Consider the following 20935-nt stretch of genomic DNA (forward strand, 5'->3'; position numbering starts at 1 on the left):
GAAAATTTGATTTAATGCAATTAGAAAAATTATTTATATGGAGTAGATTACACTTTCCCTTTCTATTAACAGCAAATTAAGATTAATCAGATTTATGATATTAAGTAGAGACTTCTATAACTGTTTCCAAGTTAAATTAGATAGTGTTGTGTGTTGTGGTTTAGCCCCAGTCAACAGTTAATTACCACCCAGCCGCTCGCTCACCCTTCCCCCACCCCAGTGGGATGGGGGAGAGAATCAGAAGAGCAAAAGTAAGAAAACTCATGGGTTGAGATAAGAACAGTTTAATAATTGGAATAATAATAATAATAATAAAAATCATAATGAAAAGGAAAACAACAAGAGAGCGAGAGAGGAACAAAACCCAGGAAAAAAACAAGTGATACAACTGCTCACCACACGCCGACCGACACCCAGCCAGTCCCCAAGCAGCGATTGCTACCCCCCGGCCAACTCCCCCCAGTTTATATACTGAGCATGATGTCATATGGAATGGAATAGCCCTTTGGTCAGTTTGGATCAACTATCCTGGCTGTGCCCCCTCCCAGCTTCTTGTGTGCCTGGCAGAGCAGGGGAAGCTGAAAAGTCCTTGCCCAGTGTAAACACCACTTCGCAACAGCCAAAACATCAGCATGTTATCTATATTATTCTCATACTAAGATCCAAAACACAGCACTATACCAGCTACTAGGAAGAAAATTAACTCTATCCCAGCCGAAACCAGGACAGTATCCACCCCTTATTCTATACCATCTACGTCATGCCCAGGTTCTACCCTTTCCAATACATTCCAATTAATCACCACCACTTTCCCTGTCTTTTGATATATACACACAGCTATCATTCCCTTGGTCTATGGGCCATCCCTCTAAAATGTCCGTTGAGTTCATTTAGTCCATGACTTTGGGCTCCATCTGTCATAACAGTCCTTCAGGGCAGGAGAGAGGGTGTGTGGTGTTGGATTGTTGCATGCTGAAGCCAGTTCTGGTTCCATCACTGCTGCACTTTGCTTGCTTTCAGCAAAGTTCATTCTTCATTAATCTGGGTGATTCTTACTGAAATACCATTGATATGGCATATAGCCACCATAAAAGAGATGACATACAGTATTATATAGCAATTACCATCATACCATTTAGTTCATTGGCTATTCTCACCCAAAATCAAATCCCCTTGAGGTACACAGTGGACTTCCCCATCCTTTCCCATTACCCACCAAGTGCACCCAGGTCCTTGAGCAAAAACAGTCCCACGAATGGGCTTGCCTTTGCCCGAGGCAGGAGTAACCCAGACTGTCTTCCCCAGCATGTTTTTTATGTGCACTACAGGGACCTTATCTCCTTCGACAGTGCGTAACAGTTTTGATTGGGCAGGGCCAGCTCGATTGACAGATCCCCTAGTGTTGACTAACCAGGTGGCCTTTGCTAAATGTGTATCCCAATGTTTGAATGTCCCACCACCCATTGCTCGCAGTGTACTCTTTAACAGCCCATTGTATCGTTCGATTTTCCCGGAGCCTGGTGCATGATAGGGGATGTGATATACCCACTCAATGCCATGCTCTTTGGCCCAGGTGTCTATGAGGTTGTTTCGGAAATGAGTCCCATTGTCTGACTCAATTCTTTCTGGGGTGCCATGTCGCCATAGGACTTGCTTTTCAAGGCCCAGGAGAGTGTTCCGGGTGGTGGTATGGGGCACAGGATATGTTTCCAGCCATCCGGTGGTTGCTTCCACCATTGTAAGCACATAGCGCTTGCCTTGGCGGGTTTGTGGGAGTGTGATATAATCGATCTGTCAGGCCTCCCCATATTTATATTTCAGCCATCGCCCTCCATACCACACAGGCTTTAACCGCTTGGCTTGTTTAATTGCAGCACATGTTTCACATTCATGGATAACCTGTGCAATAGTGTCCATGGTCAAGTCCACCCCTCGATCACGAGCCCATCTCTATGTTGCATCTCTTCCTTGATGGCCTGAGGGGTCATGGGCCCACCCAGCTATAAAGAATTCACCCTTATGTTGCCAGTCCAGATCCACCTGAGCCACTTCAGTCTTAGCAGCCTGATCCACCTGCTGGTTGTTTTGATGTTCCTCAGTGGCCTGACTCTTGGGTACTTGAGCATCTACGTGACATACTTTGACAAGCAGGTTCTCTACCCAGGCAGCAATATCTTGCCACAGTGCTGCAGCCCAGATGGGTTTGCCTCTGCGCTGCCAATTGTTCTGCTTCCATTGCTGTAACCACCCCCACAGGGCATTTGCCACCATCCATGAGTCAGTACAGAGATAGAGCACTGGCCACTTTTCTCATTCAGCAATGTCTAAAGCCAGCTGGATGGCCTTTACTTCTGCAAATTGGCTCGATTCCCTGTCTCCTTCAGCAGTTTCTACAGCTTGTCGTATAGGACTCCATACAGCAGCTTTCCATCTCCGATGCTTTCCTACAATACGACAGGACCCATCAGTGAACAGGGCATATTGCTTCTCATTTTCTGGTAGTTGATTGTACAGTGGGGCCTCCTCAGCACGCGTCACCTCCTCCTCTGGTGATATTCCGAAATCTTTGCCTTCTGGCCAGTCCATAATTACTTCCAAGATCCCTGGGCGATTGGGGTTTCCTATCCGAGCCCATTGTGTGATCAGTGCAACCCACTCACTCCACGTAGCATCAGTTGCATGACGTGTAGAGGGGACCCTCTCTTTGAACATCCAGCCCAGCCCCAGCAGCCGGGGTGCCAGGAGGAGCTGTGCTTCAGTACCAACCACTTCTGAAGCAGCTCAAACCCCTTCATATGCTGCCAATATCTCTTTTTCAGTTGGAGTATAGCAGGCCTCGGATCCTCTATATCCCCGACTCCCAAACCCTAGGGGTCGACCTCGAGTCTCCCCTGGTGCTTTCTGCCAGAGGCTCCAGGTAGGGCCATTCTCCCCGGCTGCGGTGTAGAGCACATCCTTTACATCTGGCCCTGCCTGGACTGGCCCAAGGGCTACTGCATGAACTATCTCCCATTTAATTTGTTCAAAGGCTTGTCGTTGCTCAGGGCCCCATTGGAAATCGTTCTTCTTCCAGGTCACTTGATAGAGAGGACTTACAGTCAGACTGTAGTTTGGAATATGCATCCTCCAAAAACCCACAATGCCTGAGAAAGCTTGTGTTTCCTTTTTGCTAGTTGGTGGAGACATGGCTGTTATTTTGTTGATCACATCCATTGGGATCTGATGACGTCCATCTTGCCATTTTATTCCTAAAAACTGGATCTCCTGTGCAGGTCCCTTGACCTTACTTTGCTTTATGGCAAAACCGGCTTTCAGGAGGATCTGGACTATTTTCTTCCCTTTCTCAAAAACTTCTGCTGCTGTATTGCCCCACACGACAATGTCATCAATGTATTGCAGATGTTCTGGAGCTTCACCCTGTTCCAGTGCCATCTGGATCAGTCCATGGCAAATGGTAGGGCTGCGTTTCCACCCCTGGGGCAGTCGATTCCAGGTGTACTGAACGCCCCTCCAAGTGAAAGCAAACTGTGGCCTGCACTCTGCTGCCAAAGGGATTGAGAAAAACGCATTAGCGCTATCAGTTGTAGCATACCACTTGGCTGCTTTTGACTCCAGTTCGTATTGAAGTTCCAGCACGTCCGGCACGGCAGCACTCAGCGGTGGTGTGACTTCATTCAGGCCACGATAGTCTACTGTTAGTCTCCACTCTCCATTAGACTTTTGCACCGGCCATATAGAACTGTTAAAAGGTGAGCGAGTCTTACTGATCGCTCCTTGGCTCTCCAGTCGACAAATCAGCTTATGGATGGGAATCAGGGAGTCTCGGTTGGTACGATATTGCCTCCAGTGCACCATTGTGGTAGCAATTGGCACCTGTTGTTCTTCGACCCTAAGCAACCCCACCACAGAAGGGTCCTCTGAGAGACCAGGCAAGGTAGACAGCTGTTTAATTTCCTCCATCTCCAAGGCAGCTATACCAAAAGCCCACCGGTACCCTTTTGGGTCCTTGGAATACCCTCTCCTGAGGTAGTCTATGCCAAGGATGCACGGAGCCTCTGGGCCAGTCACAATGGGGCGCTTTTGCCACTCATTCCCAGTTAGGCTCACTTTGGCCTCCAAGACAGTCAGCTGTTGGGATCCCCCTGTCACTCCACAAATACAGATGGATTCTGCCCCTTTATAGCTTGATGGCATTAGGGTACACTGTGCAGCGGTGTCTACCAGAGCCTTATACTCCTGGGGGTCTGATATACCAGGCCATCGAATCCACACAGTCCAGTAAACCCGGTTGTCCCTTTCCTCCACCTGGCTGGAGGCAGGGCCCCTCTAGTCCTGGTCATAGTATTCATTACCCATTTCTTGTACATAAATGAGTTCCTTCATTAAAATCAGGAGTAAGATCAGCCCTTTTACTCTGTCTGGGGAACTGCCCGCTGGAAACCAGAGCAGCAATTGTCCTGGAAGAACCCCCTTTGGTGACTGTTTTTCCTTGCAACTCACGTACCCACGCCTCTAGGGTCGAGGTAGGTTTTCCATCCCACTTCCTCATGTCCTCTCCATGGTCACGCAGGTAAAACCATAGGGTGCCCCGTGGTGTGTACCCTCTATATTGTCTCTCTCTTGAGCAGAGGAACGCTGACTCCTAATAGCTGAGACACTGGTCCGTACAGGTGGGGAGTAGGACCTATCTTCTTCGAGTTGCTGGACCTTCTGGGACAGTTTCTCCACAGCCGAGACAAGGGAGGAAGAGATACTTTCTTCGTATTCCTGGAGCTGGCTAGCCGCTTCATCCACTGTTGGACCCTCTCCGTCTTTCCAGGTCAGTATTGCCAATGAGTTGGCACACGACGATGGTGCGTTCCGTACCAACTTCCACCACATGGGTCATGTGCACTGGACCTCGTCTGGATCTTTGGGTAACCGCTCGTCGTCCAGGTCACCGTAAATCACCTCCAGCACGGCTAATTCCCTCAGGTACTGGATCCCTTTCTCCATGGTGGTCCATTTCCCGGGGCGATATACAACATCTTCCTTGAAGGGATATCTTTCCTTCATAGCTGACAGGAGTCGCCTCCAGAGGCTGTGGGCTGGTGCCCCTTTTCCAATCGCTTTGTCAATGCCCCCTTCCCTAGAAATAGATCCCAGCTGTTTGGCTTCCTTACCCTCTAATTCCAGGCTACTGGCCCTGCTATCCCAGCATCGGAGCCGCCAGGTGACAACGTGCTCGCCTGGATGATGGCTGAAATCTTTTTGCATGTCTCGCAGCTCACTCAGGGATAGGGATCGGGTGGTTTCCATCTCACCCACAAATTCTTCCTCTTCCTCTCAAATAGATACCACATGCTATTTATTTTTATTGATTTACACAGTGTTGATTACCATAGCAACTAGGAACATACCAGCACAATTTAAAAAACATACCGTAACGAAGGCTAAAGCAACCCTATTGCTTTTTGCTAAAGTAGTAGCAAGAACAACACTATTTTAAACATTTACCATAAATGAAAAACCAGACAGGAATTTAAATGAATGAGAATTTTCTTACTTTAAGGTTGGAAATTTCTTAGACTTCAGTTCTACTAAATTGCAAATGCAAAACTTGCAGACCAAGAATTTGGGCCATACACAGCTATAAAAATCAGCCAGCAAAAGACTTCCAGGCTTTTTAAACAGCTGATTTTAAGTATGTGGGAGCAACAGCTGATACCATTTCTGATACTTATATCCAGAAAGAGCACAACACTATCAAATACTGTAACACTATGAAGCTTTTTGGACAAGTGCCTAGCAGGGTTTGGGAGGTGATGCATGCAAAGCATTTACCTGCTTCGTAGCCAGGCTGATCCCCAGTAGCCCAGGGCCCATTTGCTAGACTGCACCTCAACTCACAAGTGAAATGAAATGGTGCTGACGATGTTGGGATTCCCTCCAGGTGCCAAACTGCCCATCCTGGAAGAATCCCCAGTCTGTCCTAGGATACAGTGTATTATTGATGCTGCCCATGCAGCTCCTGTGCTGGGATGAGAGAAGGACACTGCTTGCAGAGCCTACAGTAATAGCATATCTCAACTGCGCCAAGTGAGAAAAGACAAGGAATCCAGATCATGCAGGCAGCACAATGCAAGGCACAGGACCAGTATTAAAAAGAACATGGGAATATCAGGGTTTAATAATTTTGGTACGTGGTATCTAGTAGATGATACACTCAGAATCAGGATATTGCTGTGATGCTGGCACACCATCCACACTGAATACAGCCCAATGCCTTGAATGGAAACTGCACCCACAGAGTTGAATCAAGGTTTTTCCCACCATTTGATCACAGTTAGATAATACATTAGATAATAGTTGGTATTAGCAAATATATTTAAATCTCTCTTTTCAGTGAAGTATTGTACATTTTCTGTAGCAATAAGAACAAAGGGAAAAGCTACAACAGTCTCATGGGTACAGCATGATTAGATTACATGTTCCCCATTAGAAAGGAACGGTCTTAATTACTTCCTCCCATTGTGTATCAGAAAGAAACATCGTTACATGTAAAGAAATTACTTGTTGGGAGTCGCATGATAAGAAAAATAGCTTGCACATTCAAGAATAAGCACTATCAGTGACAGTAAAAAGAAACAAACAGCATTCTCGGATGACAAAGATAACCAAGATCTCTACACAACCGAAATGGAGATCCGATCTTACTTTGCTTACAACCGTTGCAAGTTCTCTCATCTCACCAGTCATGCCAATAAAAGCACTAAGGGGTTTCAGTAATCGTTCCTAAAAAAGACAAACATAAGTTCTTGTCAGACTTCAATTATTTTTAAACAGAGGAACTATGAAATAGTTTCAAAAAAGCTGGTAATCATAATATCAACTTTTAAAGCTGTAAAAATATGGATAAAGGTTTTGAAGTAAGCCATATTTGCAGTAATTCATCTTTTCATCTGACAGAATCTAATCCTGAATTAACATTAAAATGAGCAGCTCTCTTATTGCACATGTAGTCCTAAACATGCCTTACATAGATTAAGAGGAGTGAAAAATGTAACTATGGGTGACCACATTGTCACATTCTCTGTTTTAAAAGTCTCTTCAGGTATAGCAGTTGCCAGGCAGACTGGCACCACGTAAGTTGGATGCACTGTCTGAGAAGCTACGGCTTGTGTCAAGGAGTGATTACTGAAAATCTTGACCATCTAAACTCTGTTCTTGTCTCAGCTGAGGCGAACACTAAATAACATACTGAATTCAAAGGAACCAGAATTTCACCCTCAGAAGTTCTGTGGGTTTCTGGAATTTATTTTTTTGTGTGTGTGTGAATCATAAGGTATCATTTGTATCTGTTGCCTAGTTTCATGTTCAAAGAGCAAACAACTGTCAACAAATTAGACCGGTATCAAAAGTATGACTGTCCATTCAAGAAGGAAATACACCACTCAGAAATCTAAGCCCTTTTTTAGCACTTGGGAACAAAGACAACATCGTTGTGGTATTTTATTTTGTTCCTGGTTATGTAAAAGTGATGTTCATATTCATTGGATGGAAATATGAACAGAAACACTTACTGATGGATCTGGATCACAATTAAGGCTGTTCAAGGCTATTCCATTTGATGATACTTTGCCAGCATCCTGAATTGTCCCATGGAAGTCAATTACTTGGCCCTAAAGGAGAAAATAATGTTGTGATAGGCTTTACCATGATGGTAGCTCTACTGTTAAAAATGCATTGGGCCAAATTTTGCTTGCCATTACAGCAATGAGTTTCCTTACTGCACATACAGTCCTAAATGTGGCAAAAACTGACCACAGAATTTGTGGTAGCAATGGGAAAAGAATGCACATCTCCTCAGTCAGTGCAACAATTTAACTGCAGAGCCTCTTATCCTCTCATTCAGGAATTTGAAATTTATCTTAAATTTTAGCTATTACCACTGAGTTTTAAAAACAGAAATATTTTTCCTTTTTGACAATGTTTCAAATACTGTTTAAGGCAAGCAGAGCCTCCTATGCAAGAATTACTGCCCAAATCATAAAATTGGCCCTTCAGCTAATTAACAGGAACATTTTATATAAAAATAGACACAAAAAGCTCGCATTCGATATTTGTGAAAAACTTTCATGTGTTTTTTCTACATACACATTTCTATCATAAATCACATGCCAGGTTTCCACCAACCCTTCTTGGGTGAGTGCTGTCTCCTCCAGTTTTGTTGATTGCTGAGATGCTTAAGCCAAAGTCAGATTGCTACAGAGTAACTGCACTGTCATTATTCTAAAGAAAAATCAATTTTAAAACACACATGTTGCCAAGTAGATGAGCTGCAGATATCATTCCATTATAGGTATCATCCCACCTCTTCATACATGCCCAGATGAACTCTATCATTACATGGAAGTTGCAACAGTAGTCCCATATTTGTCAGACAAACACCGTTGTATATTTAGTTAGACTTCATTTGACTGGTGACAGCAGTGGTGAAAGCCATGGCTCTAGAGCTCAGCATTCAAGTTATTTCATGCACAGAGCTCCCATTAAGTTGTAGAAACCTGCATTTTACACAGCTATGAGAAGAAACATGAATGGAAACGACAGGCAAGTATAAGGCACAGCATGTCAACTCAGAAATGGAGCCATTTTAGGATTATAAATTACTCTGACATTCACTTCACAGCAGTTATTGCTGTAAAATCCAAAAGCTAATGTTTTGGGTTTTTTTAAAGGGTGAGAACTGGTCAGAGATGAGCTCCTCCCTACGCAGGAATATAGACAAGGACTTAAAAAAAAAAAAAGGTTCTCCTTCACCCAGTTCCTCAAAAGCTGTAACAGACACTGTGCTTGCCCACCAACCTGCTGTTCCTGCTCCATCCTCTGTAAGGGATGGTAATAAAGTAGTTTTCACAGCAATCTTACCAAGACTCACAAAACTGAAAATTACAGAGCCAAATCACTTCCCCAATCTCAAACACCTTATGCACTGTGAAGATGCTTACAACTGACACCAGACTTCCTACTTGGTTTGTTTGTCTTGCTTTCTGGCACTAAAGGATGAATCTACTGGTATTAAATGGGAGAACTTGTTGCTTTCAGTATAGGTTGGATGATATGACTCCTTTTCCTCTAAATTTTTGCCTGTGATTTGTTCCCTAACTCACAGCCAGAAAGCATATTCTCCTGAAGTCTTGCATCTATAATCCTTAAATTACATAATTAGTAAAACCCATTAGTTACACAATTAAAATACACAACTAATTAAAAAATTTACACAATTATTAATTGTGTAACTCGCATCCTCTTGCTGCCTATAGCCTCTCAAAATAAAATCACATTAATTCCAACTGTAATGCTGCCAAGATAAAACATGTTTAAACCTGTTTGGGGCTCTCTGTGGTGGATGATTTAAATTCTGTTGTGCTCCCAGGTGAAGTTTTTGACAATGGTTGTTGCGCTGTCTGATGTTTGAGCCTTGGGAGATTCTGAGAAGACCTTGCTGCCCTAGAATTAAAAAAATAATACCTTGAAAGGCTTTCACAACATCTTTTGTCCTTCAAAATACCAAATGATTAAAAGGCAGAGTTTTCAAATAAAGCAGTTTTGGGCTAACTTTGCTCCCACTGAAGTTAAGGCATCAATTTCAATCACAGCAAAGTTCAATGCTTACTGCTTTCAAACACGCCACCCTACCTTATCCACACTGCAGAAACTTTGTAAATTGTCTGCATCTCCATTTGGGAAATAAGTCTCTATTTTCCTCTAAAAGATACAGAAAAATGCACCACGCAGTCAGCAGCATGACTCTAGGCTTTAGTATTCCTATAGTATCACAACATTATTTTAACCACGCTGCATATTGCTTTTATAGGAAAATTTTCTGCCCAGAAAAAAACCCATGCGTTTCTCTTACCTTCTTGGTCTTCCTCCAGTTCTCAGCTGTTGTTTATTTTCTGCTGTGGCAAAATTAATATTAAAATGGAAAATAATTAAGGATATAAAAAAGGGCAACTTGATTTTTTCTTTCCCCTTCAAACATATTTTTGAGCACACATTAATGACCTTGGAAATAACAATGCATAAACAGGAACAACATGATTATAAGCAATGCAAGCTTGCAAAAATATTTTGAAAACAAACTGATATTGGAGAGAGCAGTCTGGCTTCAGGCTTGTTAAATTTTAGGCTCATTCAGTCTTTTGTTCCTTTGCTTACATTTTAAAACCAATATCATTTTCACAGGAAAATGGACACTACCAGAAATTAGATGAAGCACAATAAATTAATTTAACTTATCACACAGAATGCTTATTTAATGCTAATAATTTTTTCATTGCTGAATTGGGAAATAAGAATTTACCTCACTCTTAATAGTAATTTTATCATGTTCAACATACCAAGACAGCATAAATGTCACATTGCAATGGTGGTTATCAAACTATGTTATTTTTTGCACTTACTTCATTTGAAACAATTTCTGCCAAAGAAAAGTTTTTTTTACAAAATGTCAAACTCACAAAGCCCAGATGTGAACTCATAAAGCCAAGGGTTTGTATCATACTAGCATGTACCTAGTTGTTCCAAAATACATCTCCTATCAGTGTTCTCTGTACAACGCTCTTGCACCCAGATTCTCATACACTTACGTAAAATAATCCTTCCCAAACAGCTGTTTCACTGAAAGAGCTGGGGGACACGGTGTACTTAGAGGCAGCAGAGCCCATGCGTGAAACTTGTAATCCTGCAGGTACATCTACAACACTGCAAACTGCAATTCAGCATGGAAATGAGTTGGTTCTGTAGGACTTGCTGAGAGTATTACAAAGAATTTAGTAGGAAGGAGCACCACACTAATAATTTTGTTTGGCCTGTGTATACCATGATCTGACATTGGACACAATTTCAGGCAGGTCGCAAACTACCAGGCAGCAGCTTCTCAAGAGAGGGAGGCTGGAGGCGGCTCCCTCATGCAGCAGGGAGGCTGTTTAGGCTTCAGGGAAAAAGGATGATACATCCCTGCTGGCATGGTTGCAATTCTGGGCTTGGGTAATGGCAGAGTACCCCCTGTCTGAGTAGCTTTACTGACCAAAAAATGGGTACTGAGAGCTTGAAGTGTCTAAGAGATTTACTGGCTTTTTGGGAATTGTTCACATGGATCCAAGTTCATGGATCCAGCCTTGACTACCACTCTGTTTGACTAAGAATAAGTACGATGTGATAAATGCTTTGTAATACATTTTCCTTCTTGATTCATAAAAAATCCCTTTGGTTTTGTCCTGCAAGGCTGCTCCTCTTTGTATTAACGCCAATCAATATGTTCTAGCCGTAAATCTCTGTTTTTACTAGCTTCCAGCTAGTACTGATCTTCTACATCACTGTGAATGTAATGATGACCAGTGGCTTTAGTACCTTTTAAAATCATTTCACCTATACAGGTAATTTTATTATATTTACATAATGTTTCATTTACCTGTGATTTCAAAGTTGCTGGCAGCCATATGAAACAATGACAACTGCTCAGAGATGTTCCCTGGCCAATCATCCCTTTCTCTGATGATTGTATTTTTCTTACAAGGCAAATAGGTAGAGATGTTGGTGTTTTCTGTACCCTCCAAGCTCTTCATAATTGATTCTTATACAGTTGTTCTTATGGCTTCCATAAGTTATGTTTTGTGCTCAAGTACAAAAACCATTCAGGCTCTCAGGGTCATAACAGAATGCTCATATTCTGATTTGCTTTATTCTGTATCATTCATTTATACCTCAGACTTTAAGTTCTTTGGAGCAAATAAACCTATTACTTGTTTGGCACATTACCTTTAGTATATGAAAATGTGCAAAATAAATGGTTAATGAGACTAGTGGTGATAAACTTTTAAGCACTAGCTTGGATGAGCTAAGATATAGTATTTCATTTAAGTGGTTTATTTTAATTTAAAAATTAAATCCAAAATAGAACAGACTTACTATTCTCTCCCCATGAGAAGAAAGTGAATATATCTATGCCATAATACTTTGCACTTACATGGCATTTTCCAATATCAAAGCAGTTTTTAAAAGACAGAAAAATACCACCTTCTTGTTCCTCTACATAAAGAGAGAAGGAAGAGCAGAAGGGCTCAAAGCCCCATCTCTCAATTCTTATGTCCTATGTGCTAGAACTATAGCTCTGTAACTGTAAGAGAGTTCAAACATTAAACACTGACATAGACAAGAAGTGTGGTGAGTATATTGGGCAAATACACATTTTAGGCTTTGAGAAACAAAAGCTTTCTTTTTGGAAAACAGCCACATACCAGTGTCCAGGACCTTTTTGGTAATTTTAGGATATTTTTGAAATTTTACAAAGTAATAGCTTTCATATTCCATCAAAATTGTCTCAAGATCAATGTTGTCACAAACTTCAAAGCCACGTAAACTTAATTTCGTCTCTTGTTCCAAAGCATTTGCAGCATCGACATACCTGGTAATTTCAAAAGAAACAAAGATCAAAAAACTGAGAGTCATTATCTTATTCTGATTTTTGAGAGAAAAAGCAAACAATAGCATTAGTAAGTATATGGTATTTTTAAACTGTCCACAACTCTGTTTATTATAAAAGCATAAACTCTATTTAAAAACCCTTTGCTGATTGCTCTAAAGTATTTTTAAATCATATAGGGCATTTTTGTTTACAGAAACTGAAACAATTTAGCAAAGTAAACTGCCAAGATATGTAATAATTGTTTACCTCTTTCTCACATCAAACCAAAGGGCCATCCTGTCCATCCACCCAACAGAGGACAGCAGGACACATTACAGGAGGTCAGACACACACAAACCCACAAATGTAAAGCACTCTTATTTAAAAAACATACCCTTCTTCCATTAAATAATGCAAAATTAGAATGAGGAGATTTTTTTGACGAGCTTCTGTTCGCATCTCATCCTGTGAATTAAGACAGAAGTCTAGATCAAATGTAATATTCTCTTTATTGCTGTAAACAGCATCTAAATGTAGCCTGTGGAAACAAACAAATTAAGACAACAGCATATAAGAACTGTAAAATAACTCACTGTTAATAAACAGAAGGAAAGTGGTTTTCAATGTAATTTTTCTTACACATTATCAGGGCTACTGGATGGGTAGAAACCTTTTCCTAGAGAAAATTACTTTGAGGTTGAAAAAATAACTTACTTCCCTTACTATGGTAATGGATCTCCAATATGTTCAGGCTGCTGAGAATTTCAGGGTAGGACTCTTGCAGACCTCATGCACAATGTCTCCAAGGGCTGTGCATGGAAACGTTGTGCTCCAGCGTGGCTGTGTCCTTCCCTTGCAACTAGAAACCCATTTTCTGAGTGCTTGGAGAAGTTGGGGGATGGAGAAAAGGTCTGGGATCTGCATAACTACACTACAAAGACCAGCTGTACGCTGTTGGCACTTCCCAATTCATGGACCTTGATTATAAACACAAGTGAAATACAGAGTACTTGAAGAATTAGTAGTTTGGGATAACACCAAACTTGCCCAATTCTGACACAGGATTGACCAAAGTCAGGTTCCCAACATGCAGAAATTTCAATATGGAGTCAGTCCCATGGATTTCTTCACACAGACTGGAGAACCCAAAGTCATTCACAAATGGTTCAGCAATAAAAACAAGGCAGCATAAAATATCTTTGCCATGATTCAGTGAAACTACATCTGAGGGAGCATAAAGTGCAATATCAAGTATAGCAAAAGGGACACTGGAAACAGAAATCTCATAAGATACTGGAACAAAGTCTTACTCTGATGAAACATGCCATATATGCTGAGTGCCTGCAGAGAAACCCAGAGATTTTAGGATCATAACAGAAGTTGCTACAAGGAAAGCTCTAGAAATGAGCATATCAACTTTGGTCTGTGTCGTGGTTTAACCCCAGCCAGCAACTAAGCACCACACAGCCGCTCGCTCACTCCCCCCTGGTGGGATGGGGGAGAGAATCAGAAGAGTAAAAGTGAGAAAACTCGTGGGCTGAGATAAAGACAGTTTAATAGGGAAAGCAAAAGCCACGCACACAAGCAAAGCAAAGCAAGGAATTCATTCACTACTGCCCATGGGCAGGCAGGTGTTCAGCCATCTCCAGGAAAGCAGGGCTCCATCACGCATAACGGTTACTTGGGAAGACAAAGGCGATAACTCCGAATGTCCTCCCCTTCCTTCTTTTTTCCCCAGCTTTTTATTGCTGAGCATGATGCCATATGGCATGGAATAGCCCTTTGGTCAGTTGGGGTCAGCTGTCCCAGCTGCGGCCCCTCCCAACTTCTTGTGCACCCCCAGCCTCCTCGCTGGTGGGGTGGGGTGAGAGGCAGAAAAGGCCTTGACTCTGTAAGCACTGCTCAGCAATAACAAAAACATCTCTGTATTATCAACACTGTTTCCAGCACAAATCCAAAACATAGCCCCATACAAGCTACTATGAAGAAAATTAACTCTATCCCAGCCAAAACCAGCACAGGCTGTCAAGCTGAAAAGATTTTAATACATTTTCACTCTGCAATTCAGCCTCTTCCTAGTTGTTTTGGTCTTGGGCTGCATATTGGAGTCTGCAGGAGTAAAGTTGAAGATTTGGGGAACAGTAGTATGGGATTTTTCACTTGCAAAATAGAAGGTGGTGTGATTTCTTAAGAAACATCTTCAAATTGTTTAATCTTAGAATTTGAAAAGCAGCATGCCTTTAAAGAGTAGTTCGTGGTACTCAGAATTATTCAACTGTTATCAAACAGCTGATTTAGGTGACTCTTATTCAGGTGGCACTTATTCAGTGGATAGGGAAAGAGCAGTAGTTTATGTTGCTTGCTAGCACACACATATTCCTGATCACGTTGCACAGTAATGCATATACAGACTCCCACTTTCACCCCCTATTTCCCTCTCTTCTACGCCAATCAAATAGTGCCTGCATCCATCCCTGAGAAAAAGCCTAGCCCAAGTGTTAGGGACCTCCAGGAGACAAACCCACAAATATTTGCCCCCTTCGCACTGGAAATAGAGCCCCAGCATCTGTAGCAATGACTTCTGCTGCTCTCTGTCAGTGCCTGGCACACAAACAAGCCAAAGAATTACTACTGACCAAGGCTTAAGTTTTTAAATCCCACAAGATGTGTAAAAGGAATATCCATACGGAAAGACAATTACCCTATCCTTCCCGGTCTCTTGGAAGGAAGCACCATTATAGTAAACTGCGGATACTGGAGAATCGTTTATTCCTACAAGCAACGGTGCTTTTGGGTGGTGCAATGTACTGCAAAACCAACTTACCTCTTTAGCATGCCTTTCCTTTGTCAGATTAGACCTATCTGCTCCCTCTGCTCTGTACACAGCAGTAGATATCATATAGCATTCAGCTGCTAATTTAAACACTTGAGACAGCACAATCAGCTATTGTTTCATTTTAAAACTAATACCTCTCCGTGTGTTTGTCAACCTGTAAAAAGTAATGTGTAGAGCAGGCAAAAGGTCTCCCAGTATAGCAGATACTTTCTGGGATGTTTGCCTCAGACGCGGGGCCATCTAGTGACACAACTAGGAAAGGGCTGGGGTTTGCTCTTAACAACGTTTCCTGCGGGGTGAAAGTGTATTTGTATTTCACATATTAATAAAAAGATTGGTAGAATCTTCATTCTGGTTTTCTAGAGAAAAGAATCAAACTGGCTGAGGAAAAAGGAAGAATGCATACCCTACTTCTAGCCTTTACTACTTTTTATTGTCTTGATAAAGTTACACAGCCACTCTGAGTCCATAAGGAAGCTACAATACCATTTGCCCTTCAGTGGTGGTACAAAGATGATTTTTCTAAACTATTTTAGGGAGGAAGAGTGCTGTGTAAATGCTTGGTAGATCAGTAACTCCTTAATTAAGTAGATCAGTTCCTGAGAGGTGCTGCAACAAGAAATAAACCAATTCTGAGAACTGTCATGAGCAAAGAGAAAACACTGGCACCCTGGGATGAAAGGATCTTTTCCTTCTTATTGTTTTGAGGCGCTGGTGTTTGGAAAACAGATTTTGAATTGTGGACCTCTTACCATTTCTCCTGGATGATCTGAATCTTCCAAAACAGGGTTGGAAGTGCAAGAAGTTGGAAGTGCTGGAGTCATCACTTGCTGAGAATTCCACCTGTACATTCTCCTAAATGCAACTCCTCCTGCTGTTTTATGCTGAGAAAAATTAACTGTTGCGTTTGCCCACATATCAAAAGGCAAGATCACAGCTACCTCTGAATATTTAAACACAGTATGAAAACACAGTGGTTGCCACAGAAGACAAACACATCAAGTGTTTCATGTTTGAGTATTTACAGTAATACTCTGATGAGAGAGGAATTGCGTCTGCCTGATAAACTGACAGGGCTCACCGTCCATGCTTGGAACTTTCCTTGAAAATAATTTGTATTCTGGTGTGTCTTCTGCTGCTGTTAATCCCACCAGGTTACTTCTGCTATCCCTAAAGGCATTTTAAGTTCTAGTATAGACAGTGATACAGTGATGGGCAGCATCTCAAATACTCTTCTAGGTAAAGACTTGCTTTGGGCAGTATAGCATAACATCATGTTTTATGTATGAGCAACCCACTTCAACCTTAACATGGTAATGCTCTTCTTGTTGTGTTGACCAAGCAGAAGCAAAAGTGAACCTTTACATTAAAAAAGAGGCCCACTTAAAATCAGAAGATAGTTTAGACTGAGAGGTTCATTCTGTCTTTATCTTGTGTTAATAAGAATGCAAACAGCAATGGTTAATTTTGAGAAGTCAGACATCTGTCCAAAGAAAATTAACTAATCAGTTAATCAGTTGATCAACTGACAAAGACTTGCATTAGACTGGATCTGAAAAACAGAAAAGAGATAGCAATATCTCTGGTCTCAGTTCCGTGAAGTGTCTATAAAGGGAAAATTAGGGACCTTTCAACACGTAACTGTTAACAAATCATAAGTCTTGTGAGTCAGCAGTGCACAGACCATTGCTTTCTTGACCAGCCCCACAAAGCCACATCTCCCTGCCTTTCACCAGTCTTAGCCTACCATACACCCTTTCCAAGAGGTACATGAACCTCCGTGCGTCAGTGCCACCAGCAGCTTTAGCTGTCTACTTAACAGCTCTCTGCCCACACTGGTCTCCTTTCCTGAACTCATTTATTCTTAGGGACTGACCCCCACTACAAATATGTCCACAAAACAACGTGCCTGCCACAGTACAGACAGATACTAACACTGCCCAGGACTTCTGCTGTGTTTAGAGAAGAAATGGTAAATCTTATATGGCATGAAAAAAATAGTACTTATGAGTGCAAAGTTACTTAAAATTCAGTTTAGCTTTACAGTGATTTAGCCTTCCTGTTTAATTAGTATTTAGAATTGCATGTTGTTTATAGCCACTGGTATTTCAATAGATGTTTAAGTGTTTAAAGTTTAATAAGCTTCCATTCTTAAAAGAACAAAAAATGTATGTAATTAAATTTTCAATTACTACAGGGGATTTTGGGGTCCATGCAATTAATAAAAGCTTAAGGCACTTAAGCATGATCTTGTTTTAAAAACTAAATAGTTGAGCACTTAACTAATTAGCTCCAACACTCATAGTGTATTATATTTATTTCTAGCTTAACAAAAGTGGTACGTATTCCTTTCTTTGAGCCATTTAAAATTAAATTCTCTAATGGAGTCATGCGTCTTTAAATGCAATTGTTCATTTAGTAATTTCCATACCTTTTACTAAAATGCATTCACATTATAAATCAACCTAGTCTCTTGTGTAATTCCATCAAATTAATGGACCTACTACAAGATTAATTTAACCCTATAATGTTTCATTATCATTTGACCCTATATTTCTGCATGAATATATTCGATAGAATGAAGAAAAAAGTTACAGAGTAAGTCACAGTCTGGGAAGCTTGGAAATAAGAACTATGCTGCTGTAACGTTGTGCCCTTGTACATCCAACTGAGGCAGTCAATAAGATGAGTTCAGAAGGATCTGTGATCAGGAATTCAGACAAGTTAGCTCTGTAATCACACAGGGAAAGATCTTATAATACACATGCAGTGTCCCTTCCCTCTTTTTCCTTTGGGATCCCAGGACAGCTGCCAAGTATGGGGTTCCTCAAGATCAAGCTGGCAGCAAGTGCCAGGATAGAGAGAGTAGCTGAGGCGTGATGGACTTGCCCAGTTTTCCTCCTCCCTCCACCATCCCATATCCCCACAGCTTTCCCTCTCCCCTAGCCCTTTGCTGCTTATATTTGCAGCCTTGCCAGGCTTTTTAGAAGGCTGATGTTCAATTATTGTTTGGCTTGCTGATGGTATTTTTTGAGAAACACAAGCAGAGAAGGGAAATGGTGAGTTTTAAACAATGTGTAACTTGGCTGCCATTGAATAGAATTTCCCAGCACAAAGAAAAGGCGCGGTACTCTTTTCTCTCTCCCAAATTATACAAGCCTGCTGCAAACAATACAGTTGGGAAAGTTTCTCAGGAAGGATTACAAATAGCTTTCATAATTAAAGACATACAGCAAGTTCACCACAGAAGTTATGGCTGTTCTAGTAGTAACACTAGGATACATCCGAGAGGTGTTATGTTTAAAATCTAAAGACATTTTACAATTTGAGTTTGGTGCACTGAAAACAGAAACCTTCTGATTTCTCCCCCCATTGCAATAGTTACATGCTGTCTTTCATTAATTCATGCTCCGATGCTAAGAGCCACTCACAGACCACTATTATCTCCCTCTTTTAACAGGAACATTGCTGAAGCCAGGTTTTATGCTGCCAAGGCTTCACTAATTTGAAGCAACATGTGTTATGAATACATTAAAATGAATGGATGCAAAGTATGGTGAATTATTAAACAATACAAATTAAGGATGCTGAATTTACAAATTAATTAATAAGCATTAATTCTCCCACTCATTTATATGAATTTGCAAAGTTCTACTGCAGGTTACAATAATATTACTTTTCAAGAGTGATTTACAGAACAAACATAGGAAATTTTTAACAACTAAAACCAATGAAATGCCTCACAAAACTAATTTCTTTAATTGTAAGACCACACTGAGTAGTCTTACAGTCTACAAGACTACACTGGGTAGCTGTGAACAGCCATAGAATTGTAATGCATATAGGAATTTATATTTATATAGGAATTTATTTTTTGAAACACTTTTCCCCAAACTGGTAGGAAATAATAATCTCCATTCTACAGAACAGATTAATAGAAAAATGCAATATAGATAAGGACAGAACTGGGGAACCAGGAATTCCAGTAATTATTTAGTGCTACAAATTAAAGATGTATCAGCCTAACTTTTAGATACCGCATTCTGCAGTACAGCATGGAATAGTGGAATTCAGAAACCCAACATTAAGTATCTAGGCTCCCTCCACAGAACTCAAGAACCTTAGAGCAAGAATCAAAAAATCCTCTTGGCAGCTTCAAGTTGTTCCTTAATCACTGACTGGCTTAAACAAAGTAGGCTCCAAACTTCTGCCCCTCTGCTGAATATGAACACCTTCCTCTACTCTGTACCCAAAACATAAAATCTGATCTTCACATCCATCCTGCCAAAAGGCTATGGAGAAGTCACCTGACAAAGCAAACCAACCCAAACCCAGTAGTACAGCGCAGGGGAAAGAGTTCTTGAGCTCCAGGTCCTGTTCCCACACGTTTCTGCATTCAGCAGTCAAAACCAGTCCTGGGACCAGGGCAACCCAAATCCCCATTGGTGAGGTTACAAATTAGACCCCTTTTTCTCCTGTCTTCCTCCTGCACATTAACACCATTTCAATACCACACCTTAGGGCACCATTCACACTGGTTGGGATCTGAATCCACTTCAGGGCTCAGAAAGAGACTGTGCTGGAGGCTCTCATTCCTAGGTAAATATATAATCTACTAATCTAAGAGGTTGACATAACCTAAAACTCAGTCTCAAAACCCCTCCCAAAACTGTATTTTTGTGAGCAATCCTGTCCTATTCACGCACGCTGCGGACTTGTGTATGCATACAGAGCACCTAACGCCTTTCTGGGAAGGGTTTTTAGCAGTCCTGCAGTGCACCCGTACAGTCTATCTTACTCCAGTTGAATTTGACCAGCAGATGGAAGCAAAAGAACAGGTTAAGAAATTTAGCTAAATCCTGCTCTTTCTGCGCTTCCTGGAGCGCGACCTATCCGCGGGACGGAGACATGGTGGGACCGTACAGCCCTGACTTATGGAAAAGGGAGCCGAGCAAAGAATATGGACTTGAACCGCTCTCGCTGTATCCGCTCCTGCCATGACCATGCAACGGACAGGGGCTGAGGAGAGCAAGGGGGCCTGCCCTGCCCTGAGGAGCTGGCAGGACAAGAAGCATTTTCCTCCTGCAAAGGGAAGGGAAACGAGAAGGGGGGCCCGTGAAAAGCCCTCACCCTTACGGACAGCCAGGACCGTCATGACGCCGATCACCCCGAGTGCCTCCAAGCTCTGCCCCGCCCCATACACAACCGGCCCCGCCTCGGCCGCCATGGCCTCACCGCCTCCCACAAGCACCTGCGCACTGCGCACCGCTCCCCCGCGCCTGCGCAGAAGTGCCCCCCCACGCGATTTCCATAGCAACGGCGACGCGCGGCCGCCCGTCCTGCCGGTTCCTACCGCCTCCCTCGCCTGGTAGGTGGTTCTCAGTGTTTGGCAGGAGAGCTCCATCGGGGCGGGCAGCGGGCCACGGGCAGGTACAACCCGCGGGGAAAGTCACAGCGAGCTCTTGGCAGCGCCCGGCCCCACACCCCGCGGAGGCCAGCGGGAGCCGGGAAGGAGAGGCCCGTCCCACCTCCCTCACGCAGCCAATCGAGACGCCGAAGGGTGAAAGATTGCCCGAAGAACTGACCAATAACGAGTGGAGTAGGGGGTAGCCGTTTAAAGGATGGGCCAATCACAGTGGGGAGGAGAG

At 42.3% G+C, this 20935-nt stretch overlaps 1 protein-coding gene across 1 annotated transcript in view; it reads right to left on the reverse strand.

Annotated features, from left to right (window-relative positions):
* Positions 1 to 20691, reverse strand: part of KATNAL2 (katanin catalytic subunit A1 like 2) — a 46111-nt gene extending 25420 nt beyond the window's left edge. The window contains exons 1-7 of the mRNA XM_072859444.1: positions 20641 to 20691; positions 12846 to 12916; positions 12285 to 12451; positions 9902 to 9944; positions 9369 to 9492; positions 7563 to 7661; positions 6697 to 6774 (exon numbers count right to left, since the gene is read on the reverse strand). Of these exons, the coding sequence (XP_072715545.1) occupies positions 6697 to 6774; positions 7563 to 7661; positions 9369 to 9492; positions 9902 to 9944; positions 12285 to 12451; positions 12846 to 12916; positions 20641 to 20691 (633 nt within the window). The remainder of the gene's footprint in view (positions 1 to 6696; positions 6775 to 7562; positions 7662 to 9368; positions 9493 to 9901; positions 9945 to 12284; positions 12452 to 12845; positions 12917 to 20640) is intronic.
* Positions 20692 to 20935: the final 244 nt, after the last annotated feature.

Source organism: Ciconia boyciana, chromosome 4 (assembly GCF_034638445.1).
Source record: "Ciconia boyciana chromosome 4, ASM3463844v1, whole genome shotgun sequence".
Classification (NCBI taxonomy): Eukaryota; Metazoa; Chordata; class Aves; order Ciconiiformes; family Ciconiidae; genus Ciconia; species Ciconia boyciana.